This window comes from Accipiter gentilis, chromosome 26, assembly GCF_929443795.1.
Source record: "Accipiter gentilis chromosome 26, bAccGen1.1, whole genome shotgun sequence".
NCBI lineage: Eukaryota > Metazoa > Chordata > Aves > Accipitriformes > Accipitridae > Astur > Astur gentilis.
In genome coordinates, this window is record NC_064905.1 from 21065108 (window position 1) to 21079656 (window position 14549).

The 14549-nt window shown below is 47.9% G+C and overlaps 1 protein-coding gene across 2 annotated transcripts in view; it reads left to right on the forward strand.

The window, feature by feature from the left end:
• The first annotated feature begins 1477 nt into the window (after positions 1-1477).
• PDLIM4 (PDZ and LIM domain 4) overlaps positions 1478-14549 on the forward strand; it is a 53757-nt gene continuing 40685 nt past the window's right edge. The window contains exons 1-2 of one of the 2 annotated variants that reach the window (XM_049829086.1): positions 1478-1569; positions 1625-1792. In XM_049829086.1, the coding sequence (XP_049685043.1) occupies positions 1700-1792 (93 nt within the window). In that variant the 5' untranslated portion in view covers positions 1478-1569; positions 1625-1699. Of the gene's footprint in view, positions 1793-14549 lie in introns of both variants that reach the window. The other variant, XM_049829085.1, reaches the window with a different exon arrangement.

A 14549-nucleotide genomic window follows, 5' to 3' on the forward strand; every position in this document is an offset into this window, starting at 1 on the left:
TTGACTCCACAGAACTGCAGTCTCCGTTTTTTTTCTCTGCTCTTTTCCTTTTCTCTGTTTTTATTGTTGCTGCTTTCCAGAAAACTTAGTTTCTTTTACAGAAAGGATTTTTTTCTTTTCTCTCCTAAGAGGAAGGAGATGCCAGTGCCGACACACCGCATTTGTGCACACCTTTAACTCGGTCCTCCTCGTCACTGAACAGCGAGAGCAGGAGAGGTGGGACATAAACTAGTCCTCCAGCTCTCTGGAAGACAAACTTTGGTGTTCAGCTGGGTGGATTTTCTAATGCAAGCAGGGAAACCTCAGGCCAGCCTACTCCCAGACTTCTGCAGCCTCGGTGATATCATACAGGAATGAGGAGGTATGATTCATCACCCGTTGCACAGACAAAAGTCAGTTTTTATGGCCTCTCTCGGTGGAGACACGGGCTCACGTGGAACAAAGAGTACGGGCGAGAGCTCTGCTGGTACCAGCTGCAGCCGAGCTGCTCCTCTGTAGGCACCTTTCTAGCAAAGTAAACATGTTCATTGTGTTTCGGGTTCGTAACACAGTGCGCTCACTGTATTCACGTTGCTAAATCCAAAGGCTGCAGCATGGCTTGGGAACGTGTATAAAAGGCTCAGCTCTCACCCCTGTCCCAGACCAAAGGCTCCCGGATAACACGGGCACGGCAGTGAGATGGTCACACCGACCTTCCCGTGTCACGAGCAAACGTGTCCAAAAAGACTTTGCAGCAAATAGCACATAAATCAAATTCACAGAAACCGGGCAACAAGAAGGTACTTGATGAAACTGGACTTTTCAAACAATGAATCCTTTGTTAGGTCCTTTTTTGAAGTGGGATATTCTGGGTCAGCCCTTTTCAGGCAGAGAGGGAGGTTTACAGGCATTTTGAGATTTGCTTTCAGCTTTTGGGGGAGACGCTGAGCAGCTGACCACCCATCCCACCACCAAGCTACCGCTGCATCCCTACAAGCCATCACATTAAACACCCTCTGCAGCGCGGACATCTTCTGGGTTCTCCGACGGTCACCGATTCCGCTGTACCAGCGGGAAGCAGGGATGCTCTGCGGTACCTTGTGCCACCCCAGAGACCCCTGCAAGACACCCCCCTAAAGATGCTGGGGCGCATTGGCCAAGCGATTCCCAAACTGCTTGAAAAGCATCTTGATTATTTTCTTGGAGCTTTATCTTTTGACCAAGCACTACCCATGAAGGATCCCCCAAACTGCTTGAAACCCAACCGGATTATTTTCCTGGAGCTTTATCTTTTGACCAAGCGCTAGCCATGAAGGATCCCCAAACTACTTGAAACTGTTTATTCTCTGGAAATTTTCTCTTTTCTCCCCCAACATACCGCTTGCGCTGAACCAAATAGCGGGTGACGACGCGTTGACCGGCCTCTGACATCATTTGCGAGGCGCGGTAAGCGGAGGCTTGGACGTCACCGAACGCGATACAACTTAACTTTCCTCGTGGGAGCAGTCGCTTTGAAAATCCCTAGTAAAAATGGTCAGGGAGCTAAAACTCCCCTCTCCACAACATCCCCCCTCCCTCCTCTAACGAGGGGTGGGACGGATCGATCCCGCCTCCCCGCCACGCCCCAAAGGGGCGTGGCGGGGAGGCGGGATCGATCCGTCCCGGTAATTAGGAGAAGCGCGAAGTGGCTCGATCGAGCAGAGCCTCTTCCACCGTCGTTATGTCCCATTCGGTGGTCCTGCGTGGTCCTTCGCCGTGGGGGTTTCGCTTGGTGGGCGGGAAAGATTTCAGTGCTCCGCTGACCATCTCCAGGGTGAGCTGGGGGGGGGGGGGGGGAGGAGAAAAATTGGGGGGGGGGGGGGGGGAGAAAAAGTTTTTTTGGGGGGGACCGGTGGCAGGTGATGGGCGGGCAGCGGGGTCGCTCCGGTGGGGATGGGGCTGATGGTACCCGGGGGGGGGGGGCGGGTGGGCAGCACCCTTTGGGCTTTTTTTTTTTAAAGTAGATATTATTATATATCCACCCAAATACAGGCAAAGGAAGGGTTTCCCTTTGAATGCAGCGCTGTTTCAGCGCCCCCCCCGCCCCTGTTAACGCAGAGCAGGCAAGCCTTCTCCCCGCTTGATTTATTTTGGGGGATGTTAATTCATAAAGATCCGCTTTCAAAGTTTTTAGTGCTTCAGTGCTACAGAGGGCTTGGACTCCTGCCCTGGACTGAGTTCACAGGCTGTTGGGGGATTTTTTTTTTTTTAGGAAGGCAGGAGTAAAGTCAGCAAGAAGTTTCTCTGCTGTGTTATGGGGTCCCTGTGGGCTGGTAGTAATTACTGTGTAAGTGCACTCACACTTGTATTTAACCTCACAAAGATGTATTCTGGAAATTTCTTTGCTAAGACACCGCGGCTAGCTTGAAATAGGCTTTGTGCACAGATCTAGGTGAAAATAAACCGTCCCCCCTGCGGGAAGGAGCCCAGTGAGGCGGTGCGGTGGGCTGCAGGATGGTTGAGGTGCTGTGCCCGAGCTGGGCACGTTCCCACGGGCACTGGTGTTTCCATTGCCATCGGGCTGCCTTGGGAAAGGGCTGGACACCCGAAGCTGCCCCGTGGTGTGCTGAGGCTGGGTAATGTTGCTGAATTTCTCCTGGGCAGCCGCTGCTGGAGCGCTTGAACAAAACACCGAGAGTATTGAAAGGCTTTGAAAGGAGCTGTAACTTAAAAAATATCGTCATAACGCGTACAAGCTGTTTGCCGTCTTTTCATTCAGCTGCCAAAGCTGTGACAGAAAAGGGAAAACACATACCCTGAGTTTTAAAGAAATAATTATGGGAGAGAGCACGTTTTAGAGAGACTTGGTTTGCATTTGAGTTCAAACGTGCCTATTACACGGCTTTGTGTCCTTGTTTTTTGGACTGTCCCTTACCAAATGTTCCAGCGAGGGCTTTTTTGGAGGAGAGGCAGGAGGAGATGGATGGAGAGGAGGGAAGACTGGGACCGGGAAAGGCCGGGGCAGTGCAGGGAGCGGCAGCCGGCGGGTCCGGCCGTGCTGCCGGGGTCGGGCACGCACCGGGGTGTCTGTGCTGCGAGGGGAGGCGCTCGGCTTTTGGGGCTCAGTCTACGCCCCTGGGCACAGGGAGGTCCTCTCTCTTCCCCAGTAATGTGGGATGTGTCGCAGCAAAACACAAAATTGCCTCTCGGTGACTGTAAAAAAAATCTTCCTGTTGTGAAGATGAACATCTTAATTTAGCGGCGGGAGCCTGCTTTCCTGTTACTTTGAAAAAAGTTTGGTTTAATGTTAAACAAGAAAAAACAAAGTCTGCTTTTGCCTAGGCAGGTGGCTTGCCAAATTCCTTGTTTGATTCGGCAAACCTGGGAGATGTGAGGATAATTCTCATCAGGCCAGTCTCGCTTGAGATCACAACGAGGTGTAATACAAGTAGCAGCCGTGGGGTGTTGCTTCATGTTACTGTGTGTGGCAGCCTTTTAAATCGGATCCTTTTTTAATTTGCTCCCACTGAAGAGAGGAGCGATGCTCCGATGTGCTGTATGCTAACAGCTGCTCCCAGAGGGTGGTAAACAACTCCCTGGGATGTAAATAGGGGTGTAGGGGGCTCTGCTTGGGCTCTGGTCTCTTAACACAAGAAGAGACCTCACTAGCTTCGGAAATAATACCTGAAAATGTTCAAACTGGGGAGGAATTGGCTTCTCCTGTAGCTCCCAGCCATGGGGAAGGGCTGCTGGGGGAGCCGGGGCTTCACTTGGTGGTGGGTCTGTGCAAGCCTGCCTCTCTGCCGAGGACTGAGCGTGGCTGCTGTGGTGCCATATTCATTTTTATTCTGTAATTGTCTAGTTAGACAGTTAAACTGATTGTCTAACCAGGAGATCTGTTCTTTCTAGCTTGAAACCTGGGCAAGGGGGCTGGGATCTGGGGTGGGGAGTCCCCAGCCCCCTTGCCTGGGCTGGGTTGCTGCAGGTGGGAGGGAGACTCTCGCTGTAGCCTAATTGTTGAGGCTTTTGGCTGACTTCTGCTTCCTTCGAAGTGTTTTGGGTTTTTTTTAAATTGTATTTGCTTTATATTAAAATGCCATTGAATTACAAACATATTTTGAAAAGCAGAAATTCTGCCGCGAGGCAGGACCAGACTCTGGGACTCCCGTATCCAGCTGCCAGCCCAAGATGCGGACACGCTCCGGGTGCGCTGGGCTGCCCGAGGGATGCGGGTTTGCTGCACCCCGCTTCTGTGCCCGAGGGGGGCCGAGGACTGATGGGCCACGCAGTGTTTGGGCTGTACAGCTCTGCAAGCATCCTACCCGGACTGGTTACGTTGGGAATTCATAGGTTGCAGTTTGGGATTTGAGGCATCCAAAAGCCACCCACCTTCAGTTCTGGGTGCCAGAGGCTGGCTGCCTACTTACAAAACACAAATTCATCTGCGTAGGGGTTGGAAAACAAAATTATTGTCATTAATAGGTTAGTTTTCTCTACTCTTTGCTAAGCTACTACAGGAAACAGTTTCTCCCCAGACCTCCCGCTAGCTGTAGCAGTGCAGAGATGTGTCGCAGCCCCAGGGCGCGATGCTGTGCTGTCTGCTGGGGGGACCCTAGAAGGGTGCAGCTTCTTCTCCAAAGCCTGTCTTGAGTGTCGTTGCTCCGGGTTGAATGGAGGCAGAGTTCCTTCCTTGACGTTACGTTTGTGGAACTGGAAGGCAAAGTGTCACTGCTAAAGGGGAAATAAAGCGGTTGGTGTGAAAGGAGCTGCCAGCCCAAGCTGAGCAGGAGACACTGTGGTGCAGCTGAACCCTGAAGGTAATCCACAAAAGTGGCTTGTGACAATATTGTCAAGGGCTAAATTTGAAAAAACTAAATTAAAAAAAAAAAAAAAAATTGATTTGGCAGCAAGGACAATAATGACCGCACAGTCCTGCTTTGGAATGGGACTTGACTCACTCACCAGGACTTGCTTTAGCCTTTAGCCCCCAGGAGGTCACTGCGTTTGTGCAGGTGCAGCTGATGGTGCTGAGCCCATCCCTTGCAGCTGTTTCAAATATCCTCATGAAATCAAGGAATGATCTGTTTTTCTTGAAAGCGGGTCACTTCCCTCTGTGGTTTGATGAATCTTAAGTGACAAGTGTTAAAGATGTGATTGCCAGAGTGACTGGGAACAGCTGATGCTGAGCACTCCCCTGGAGAGGCCAGGGCTTGAGTTGGAGTGTTAAGTTCTCCAGTATTAGAGATAAGGAAAAAATAAGTGCAAATCCAGAAGGGTGTGCTTAGGGCATCTTTCTCATGTGGTCACGTAAAAAGCTAGGTGTGCTAGCTGCCCTTTTCCCCTCCCTGTTTCTTCCTGCATTTTCTGGGGGACCCAGATGAGCAGGGCTGGGGTGTGCTGGGCCGGTTTGGGGGCACGCAGCCCTGGAGGGTGCAGGGGCGATGGTGGTGCGTTGTCAGCACAGAGCTGGGAAGGGAATTGTAGCCCAGGGCTGTGCTCTGGGGAAGCAACCCGGCTCGTTTTATACCCACGGTTCCAGTAAGCTGATGCTGGGTGTTGTACATCATGTAGTTGATGGTTCCTCCTCCTAGTGATATTTATGGGGGTGGGGGAGTGACCTAAAACATCTGCTTAGAGTTGGCCTTAATGACTTGATAGAAAGTGGTTTTAAGACTTGATTAAGTTTCTGGTAGCTGACAGCTGCTTTTCCTTGGTTGAGCAGGTTAACAACTGGGTACTGTGTGTGCCCTTGGTGGGAAAGGGAGCTGACGGTGGCTCTTACTCGAGGTAGTGACAACGTTGCCTTTGACCAGCAACCACGGTTCAGGATGAGAAATGGAATAACTTACTCAGCTGCTCTCAGTGTGGTGCTTATAACCACATCAGTGAGTGCTGTGGTTCTGTGTGGGATCACAGTTGATCTACCCCTTGCCTGGGATTAAAAGATAATCAGTCATTAGCGTAACTAGAGGAGCTGAATGCATTTAATCACTTGAACTCGCTTGTCCAGCTCCTAGAGCAGTCAATGTCGTCATCTACCCAACTCTGCCAGTGTTAATCCAAGCACTTGCTGCTTTTAGAATTGTAGATAAATTACTTGGCTAAGCAGATAACTGACAAATGGACTGATTCCAGTATTTTTTTAAATAAAATTTTGAAAATTTTTTTAATACAGTTTTTCTTTTATCTGCCAGCTTCAGCATCAGTTTACCCGCTGGTCTCTAGCTGAGCAGCAAAAATGCATTTTTCAGTGTTGGCTTGGAACTGTAACATAAGAAGGGTGAGAAATAATTGGCCTGCAATCCATTATCCAGGTATTGTTTGAGTTGAGGTTGACTTTTAAACTTAAGTAGCTTTTGTATTTGAGCAAATACGTGTCCTGTTAAAGGTTAGGGTACTCGAGAAGGAATTCTGCTGAGGGAGGAATTCCAGTAAAAGTGTCTTGTTGACTCCATCAGGGCAGCCCGCAAATGCCCAAGTGTGTTGCTGTTGATCCCACTTGAACGCAGAGTACCCGCGCGGGGTAATGATTTCTGGGGCGGCCTGTGAGGTTTTGCTGTTGTGTGCTCGGGTCGGGGACGGCAGAGCACGAAGGGCTGGGCAGTGCTGGGGGGGTGGGTTTAGTTCCCCCAGGAACTCCACGGATGTTGGCAGACAAAAGGCAAGAACCAGAGAAGGGAATGGGGCCTTTATTTTTTTCCTTTGCTTTCCATAAGTTGTTTTTTTTCCCGGTTTTATGTGTAACTTGTATGTGTTGAGTGTTTATTAAATGGAAATGATGTGCTTTCTGTTCAGAGCTCCCAAATGGACTGAAGTAGTTGCTCTGTGGTGAGGAATCCTAAAACTAGGACCCCAGCTGATTTCTGCTGACCTTTGGTAGTTTTATTGCTCGTATGGAGGAATGAAGAGATGCTAGCTATTAATGTTTGTTATAATGTAATAGTTCAAGTGGGATGATTTTTTTTTTTTTTGAGTGGAAGGAAATAGGTTTTTTTGTCATTCTTCTTTGTTTTTGTCTTTTTTTGTTCTCATCATTCTTCCAATGATTGTTGCATATAAGGTCTGGAGCGAGAGATCTGGGTGGTTACACTTGAAGCTGTAGTGGCACTTAACCATTAATCTGAACTACACGTAAGAACTAATGAAAGTATGTAACAAATATATTTGTTGCTGAAGTTATTCTATCACTGAGGCTTTATTTAATAACTGAAAGAGAAGAATAAATGCTTGTGCTGGTTCAGGAGACAGTAATGGTAGAATATGCTGGAACGAAAGCCTAATGCTAATTACTGTAACCAAGCACACTGATAATCCAGAGTGGGAAAGCAGGCGGAAAGAATGATTCATGTAGGTCCATTCATGCAAGGTCTGACCTTGGGGCAAGTTCAGCAAAATAAGCCCAGCACACCCTTGAAAACACTTCGGGCCTCTGCCAGGTTGAACAAAGCAGAATGGGCTCAGTGTAAGTGGTAATTTAGAGTTGGGGCTAGGGTTTTTGTGGTTTGGGGTTTTTTCTTTTTTTTTTTCTTTTAAATGATGGTGATGTCAATTTTCTAACTTCTTGAAGATTGAAAGATTGCTTGTTGGGACAGGTATTAAGAGTTACTTTGGAGAAGTGCATGGTTGTACGCCACTTGATACAGTGATAAAAAGAGAATAAAGTTAGATAGCAGACTTACTAAAATGGCCTTGTTAGTGTAGGAAGCATACAAGGGGGCATGTGTGGAATTAATCTTTTTATGTTAAACTTTTTGTTGATGTATAGCACGATAGCCGGTGATAATCCTGGTGGTCCTGGGGGCAGATCAGTCCTTTAATTTTAATACAAATATGCTGTTATGGATTGTGTGGGATTAGTACAGACTATTGCAATTAATTTTTTTTTGTAGTTTTGGGGGAAAATGCATATCATAGGTCTATAGGACTCAGATGGCGAATCCTAGAAGGCACAAGTCCTCTTAAATGTAGTATTTCTAACTGAATTTGTTGTTTGATTTCTGAGGTCTGAAAATGCATTGACTCATGGTTCTTAGATACCCAAACACTTAGTGAAAATGTTTTTATTTTTTAAGTCATCTGTGACCACAGGTGCTAGAGTGTGAAAGAAAACAGTAGATTTCTCAAGATCTGGTAGTGTTGATAAAAAAAGCTAAAACAAACATGTTCACAGAAAATACTCTGCTTGATTTGTTGTCAGTGCAGTGCTGCCAGATGTGTACCGAAGCAAACCGCGGCGTATCTAGCCAGAGCCTGTTAATGTAGTGGATTTGTACACAGCCCTTAACGCTGCGCTTGCCCCAACCCCTGGAAGATAAGGTTATGTTTGGTTTCTACTTCAGGACTTATGCAAAAACTTTAAGGAAACCCAGGATTCATTGGGTTACTTGGAACAACTGCAAAAAATGTTAAGCTGCAGTGTGGCATTCAAGTAGCTTTTACAGCCAGCAGAGACCTAAAATAAACCCCACTTTCTCACCATAGAGAACAGAGGTCTATTTAAAAAAAAAAAAAAAAAATTGCTGTGCAAGAGTATTTCAGCCAATGAATTTTCCAAACATCATAAAGATGCCTCAAAGCCCATGCCACACTCAATCTTTCTTGTCAACCAGAGCAACTCAAATTCACACCCATTAAACCTTAAGTAGTTTTACATGTTGCGTGGACTGATAGCAGATTATGTGTGAATGACATTTTACAGTACAAGCTTCAGAAAGCAAAACATACCGGATTAAAGAAGATTATTTCAAGTAATTATTCTTAATTATCAGATATGGGCAATGCACAGCTAGAAGATAAACTGTCCTGAGCAGTTGAATCCAGGACTGTTCAATAATGAGCACCGTGGAGTAGAAGCTCTGCTGGGAGGTTTACAGTACGCTGAGCCTGAATGCTGTCATTCACCATAAGCCACAAAACACTTCCCAGAAGCCTTTAGCCCATGTAAAGCTTCTGGTACAAAAGACTAAACCCTGCAAAATATCTAGCGTTTGCAATTAAACTGGGAGAAGGCAGCCGCATTGCAAAGGCACAAATCCCTGCAGTCTGTGCGAGATGGATGCCTACTCGTTTCACAAGGACGAAGCTTCAGGTTTGCTCCCTGGATGGATTCAAACTTCTTGTGTTGGAGAATTTTCTGCTGTTTGGAGACACCTCTGTTGCCGCTTTCCTTTTGATAGGAAAGAAAGTTATCAACCCACCTTCCCGGCCGGGAAGGCTGGTGATTGGAAAGGGAGAGCTCTGAGCAGCTCCTGCGTGTCTTCGGCAAAGCACCCGGCGGTGTCTCCAGCCAAGGGTTGCTGCCGGAGTTCTGGGTGCTCTGGGGCTGAGCAAGGCGAGCTTTTGGCCAAATAAGCCAGGTGTGAGTGTCTGAACGACCTGCGTCTGCCTCAGTCAGCATTTTGAGGTTCGCACTCAGGTTATGTGGTTGGTTGCTCTAAAATTCTTACTGGATTTCATTGATTATCAGCCTTAGGACGAGAGGAAATGGCCTCAAGTTGCGGCAAGGGAGATTTAGGTTAGATATTAGGAAAAATTTCTTTACTGAGGTTTGTTGGACATTGGAACAGGCTGCCCAGGGAAGTGGTTGAGTCACCGTCCCTGGAGGCATTCAAAGAGTGCATAGAGGGGGTACTCTGTAACATGGTTCAGTGGGCATGGTTGGTGGTCGCACTTGATGATTTTGAAGGTCTTTTCCAACCTAAATGATTCTATGATTCTTTTCTTTGTACAGAGTCCTCAGCCTTTGAGCTGAATTAGGAGCTACGCTACGAATCCATTCTGAATTTGGATTTGGATCCATCAACACTTGGATTCAAAAGGATTTTCAAGTGTCTTGCCTTCTATAACACTCCCACTCTGGTTCTTTCTCTTTTATGCTTTTAAGCTTCTTGTTTTCCTCAGTAGTTAAATGAATTTGTGTTGCATAAACAGTGCTCTTCATTTACCAGGCTGCACAGCATACCTAAATAATGTCTTGATGCACTGGACTTTTATATAAGCAATTAGAAAAATGCAAATGGTTGGCAGGGAATGTATGCGAGTTCAAGGCACGATGCTTTGAAAAGCTGAAGAGAATTCCTGAAACAAATGCTTACAGGATTTGGGGAATTTATCTTCATTAGTTAGTCATTTAATTCTTGGTTCTTCCTGTTTTAAAAGAGATTGCTACCGTAAGATCACTGCCTCGTAGCATGCTTCCTGATAATGGAACAGGCTTGCTTTGTTTAAAAGCTGAGAATTTTGTCACACTATCTTGAAAGCCTCCCAAAGACTTTAATCGGGCCCTTTTGATCACACTTGCAGAACAGAAAATTTCCCCAGACTTGCCTGTAACAAACTACCATTGATTTAAGAGAAGGGTGTTGCGGTCTGTGTAGGCTTGTATGGCATTGCGTGTCTTAACCCATTAAATTCTGGGAAGATGGCTTCATTGATTGATGGGATGTGTCGCGTTTTGTTAACGTAGTGCTTTTTTTTTTTTTTTATGAAAGTGATGGAGGCCTGGCAGAGAGAGAGCTGCCTTTATTATGTAGGTGTGATGATTAGGTGGTACTTGTTAATTTGAGTAAAAACTACTGGGAGAATAAATACGAAGTTCTTCCTTCCGATGGCTGTGCTGGGACCTGTGCAGGCGTGAGAAGGAACTGTGTCCCTTGTCCTTGGGTCCTGACACGGGGGATGTTACAGAGGCAGGAGGAAAAACCGGGGGGGGTGTAAGTTAATATAGCACATTAAACTTTCACGAGAGCGTTGAGTGTTTCAGCTTGCGGTGTTGGCCCAGTTCTAGCGATGGCTTGAGCAAAGCCGCTTCGGAGCCGAGCCGTCCCCGTGGCGGGGGGGGAGGTGGTTATCCCTGCGTGGGCGGTGGGATGCACACAGCGAAACCCCGGGGACTTTGCCCTGTCAAACGGGTCTCATGACCCTGGCACGCTTCTGTGCTTGATCTCTGGGGGGAAAAGTGTAATGCTATGTGTGTTTCAAGAGTAAACTCCTCTCAGTGCAAATAATCCTGCTTACTAAATTAGATTGCACATCTCCCAACACCAACTGGCTTAGCGCAACAGTTGCCTTAATGTGCTTTATTTTATTGGCCTGATGTCAGATGCTAGCACTTAGTAAATCCTGACGAGGCTCCAGTGGCCAGATAAGATAGCCGCTGCTGGCTTTGGGGTTTTTCCAGTCTGTTCCATAGCATCAGAGTATCCACTTGGCTGGGGAGGGAGCTGCTCGAGGCTGGTCCCCTTGGAGGAGAGGAGAGAGGTGGGTGGTAATCTTAGGAAAGGTGGTGCGGAAAATAATTGGAGAAACTTATTTTAAAAGATTGGTTTGTAATTGTGCAGATACGGTTCACGGGTTGATGACTTGGCAAAAGGAGATAGTGACTTGTGGGGTGTTGGTCCAGCGCTACAGCCTGTGGGTCGCATTTCCCCTCGTTATCCTTGGTGGGGGTGATGCTCGCAGCCCTGTGACCAAACCTCCTGTGGTCAGGGGACAGTGAGAGAAGGGCTGTTTAATGGGGTCTCTTTCTTTAAAATTCTCCCTTTCCTGCTGGAGTAATATGAAAGGATGGAGACAGGCGCTGTTATTGGACCTTCAGTATTTTTTGAAGCACAGTGCTATGTGGAGGACATAAAAAAGCGTCACAAATGAGACTTGTCCTGAGGGGATTAGAGAGAATAATATGCTTTTTGGAAAAGGTGGGAGGGGGAAAAAAAAACAACAAAAAAACCAAAACATTCTGGCTTCCTACTGGAGTGAATCCCTGCAGAAGGCGTGCTGCACAGGGAGAGGCAGCTCTCTCTGCTCTCAACAGCCTGGAGTTACTTACTGGGAGCACATGCTCTGCAAACCTCCCCACACCCTGCTGTACAATATTGTTGGCTGTGCATGTTTTCTGTTTCTTTTAGTATTTTCTGTTTATGAGTGTTCTTATGCATCTGCATTTTTTTTTGAGAGTAACAAAGAAACAGCTGCTTATTTTTGTGGAGGGGTTAAATGCAGAACATTGTTCTCTCTTGGCTTTATTTAATTTTGGGAGAGCACTAAAAATGACACGCGTTTACGCTGTGTTCCCAGAGCAGACGCCATGCTGTGCGTGCGTGGTCGCCTCGGGTAGAATACACACGAATGTGCTTCTATGGGCATAAAAGGAGCTGCGAAAACACGAGCGCCAGTGACCTCCCCAGCACACTGGCTGGTCCTGCACGTATTCCGTGCTCAGTTCCTTCCTGCTGAAGATGCAGCAGCGATTAGGTGATGGGTAGTGGCTATTCCACACGTGTGTGGGATCTGCTTAATCGTCTCGTGATGATCAGCTCACCACCAGCTAACTCCATCCCTGCCCTGGTCCCAGATGACTGGTCCAGTGCACCGGACCTGTTACGCTGAGTTGCTTTGATTCAGCCTCAGAAAACCATTCGGCTCTGCTGGATTGCATCCCAGCCTGCGCTTAAAAACCTGCTGGGCACAAGGGAAGAGGCTGGATGGCACCCGGGAGCGGGAAGGTGCAGAGAGAAAGTCCTCTCCCCTCTCGTGGGCAGGCTGTGGGGTTGACTAGGCTGTCTTGTGCAATTTCACCCCAAGTCTCCATCAGCTGGCTTTGGATTTATGTTGGTGGGAAAATATCTTCAAGTGCAGGGCAATGATAACTAGCAGCAGATGTTAAATGGTGCCCGGCAGTTCCCATCGGTGCTGCTTCGTTGCTGTATGAAGTTGTGGCTTTGGGAGCTCTGAGCTTCCAAGTGAGGCAGAATTCTCGTCTAGTTGAAAAAGAAAAACCTTTAGGGGAACTAATAAAAATGTTTATGTTTCTTTAAGCCTGCGGTGTTTGCTGTGGGTTTGGCTCTCGGTGCTATACACTTGCCTGCTCCGAATGTGTATCGAGGTTACTGTCGCCCCACGGCACAAGCAGAGCCCCGTGGGAGCCGCGTGGCCTTGATGCCAGCAGTGCCAGGGCTCAGACCACCCCGTCCAACCCCTTAATTCTCCACCAGCATCTTACTCTGGCCCTGAAATACCAGCACCCGCGCAGGGCGCTGCAGCCCCGGGGTTTAGCAGGGAGCGAGGGACTGGGCTGGCTCCTTGCTGGTGTGTAATTGCCCCGCTCGAGCTCTTCGCTAGCGAAAAGCAGACAAAACAGCTCAAATCCTGGCAGGTGCCCAGCACGGGCAAGACGAGGCATGGCACACGCAGGGTGCAGCGGGCGCCGTGGGATGGAGCCCGTGTTGGGACTCTGCTTTAGGGTACTCGGCATTGCCCGTAGAAAGGCAGCGTGCGGTGGGGAGACCCAACCTGTCCTGGTCCCGAGAGAGCGCTCACACCACCCCGAGTTACCTATCCGTCAGTCTTGTCTTGGTCCGTGTCCATTCAACCTTGATTTTTAAAATGTTTGTTCTTAGCACTGATGGAGAACTTCAAAAACAAACAAGGAAAAATCTTATCACCGTTTTTCTTAAGCCTATCCTAATCTCAAACCTCAATTCCTTTGGAGGCCCCTTTCGAGAACGCAGGGCTCCAGTGACCAGGTGCAGGTTTTCTTTGCTGTGATTTTTAACTTCGTCATATATCCAGTGACTCTCCGATTTGTGCGTGCTTCGTTCGTGTCGCACACGCAGCGGTTGCGGCTCACGGCGGACCCGAGGCCCCTCTGGAGGGAGGTGTGAGTGGGTGAGTGCCTCTGGTAAAAGCTCCAGCCCAAAACCTCTGTTTGCTGCTGGGCTGTAACGTCGCTGCCCTGCGGAGACCTCGCACCCACGGGCAATACCCGCAGCCCTAGGGACCTCGCTTAGGGCTATAGCCCTGCAGAAGGGACTAATACACAAAACGAGGTTTATCACTTGAACGAAAAACCCGCTTTTTTTGTATGTACTTGCTTATAATAGCAGATGCTCAGCAGCTCGTTGGGCAGCAGCTGGCTTTCCTAAGGAAAGGTTAAGGAGCGTTCTGGATTGAGCCCAGTCGCTGCTGGGTGCGGGTGCTGGCTGCTTGTAGCTCAATGGGTGCCTGAACAAGACACCCAGATCCCTCCTGCTCCTTCCTTGCGTATTTATTCATTTCCACGTGACAACAGAGGGTCGTATTTCATGGGTGTTTTGCTCCAAGCGTAGACTCTATCACAAAAATTACTACACTTGAAATTGCATCCTTGTCCTTCCGGAGACCCTGGTGTTGCGGTAGGCTGGCTGCACGCAGTGAAGCAGGTAGGACCCTTGCGTGAGGATTCAAAGGCAGCCCTGACCCGTAAGCAGGCTCGCAGGGCTTTCGGTGGCACGTTTGGCGTCAATGGCTTTGCACAGCTGTGAGGTAGGAGAACTTGGTCTGAAGTATTTTAAACATTATTCACTAAAATACAAACTTTGGACCTGTCAGACATTACAATACTGATTCCCAAGCTGCTGTCACACCAGTGCTGTATCTCAAACTAATGAGTTCTTGGAGTGCAGCTCTGTTTCAAGCTCTCAGTTATCTCCACGGCTAGCATAAAATGCTAATATAAAGATACTGCCAAAATAATTTGAAATAAACCAGAATCTAAAAATAGGAAACAGCTAAGAGCCCCATTTATGAACGGCTTATTCTCCAAGGAAGCTACA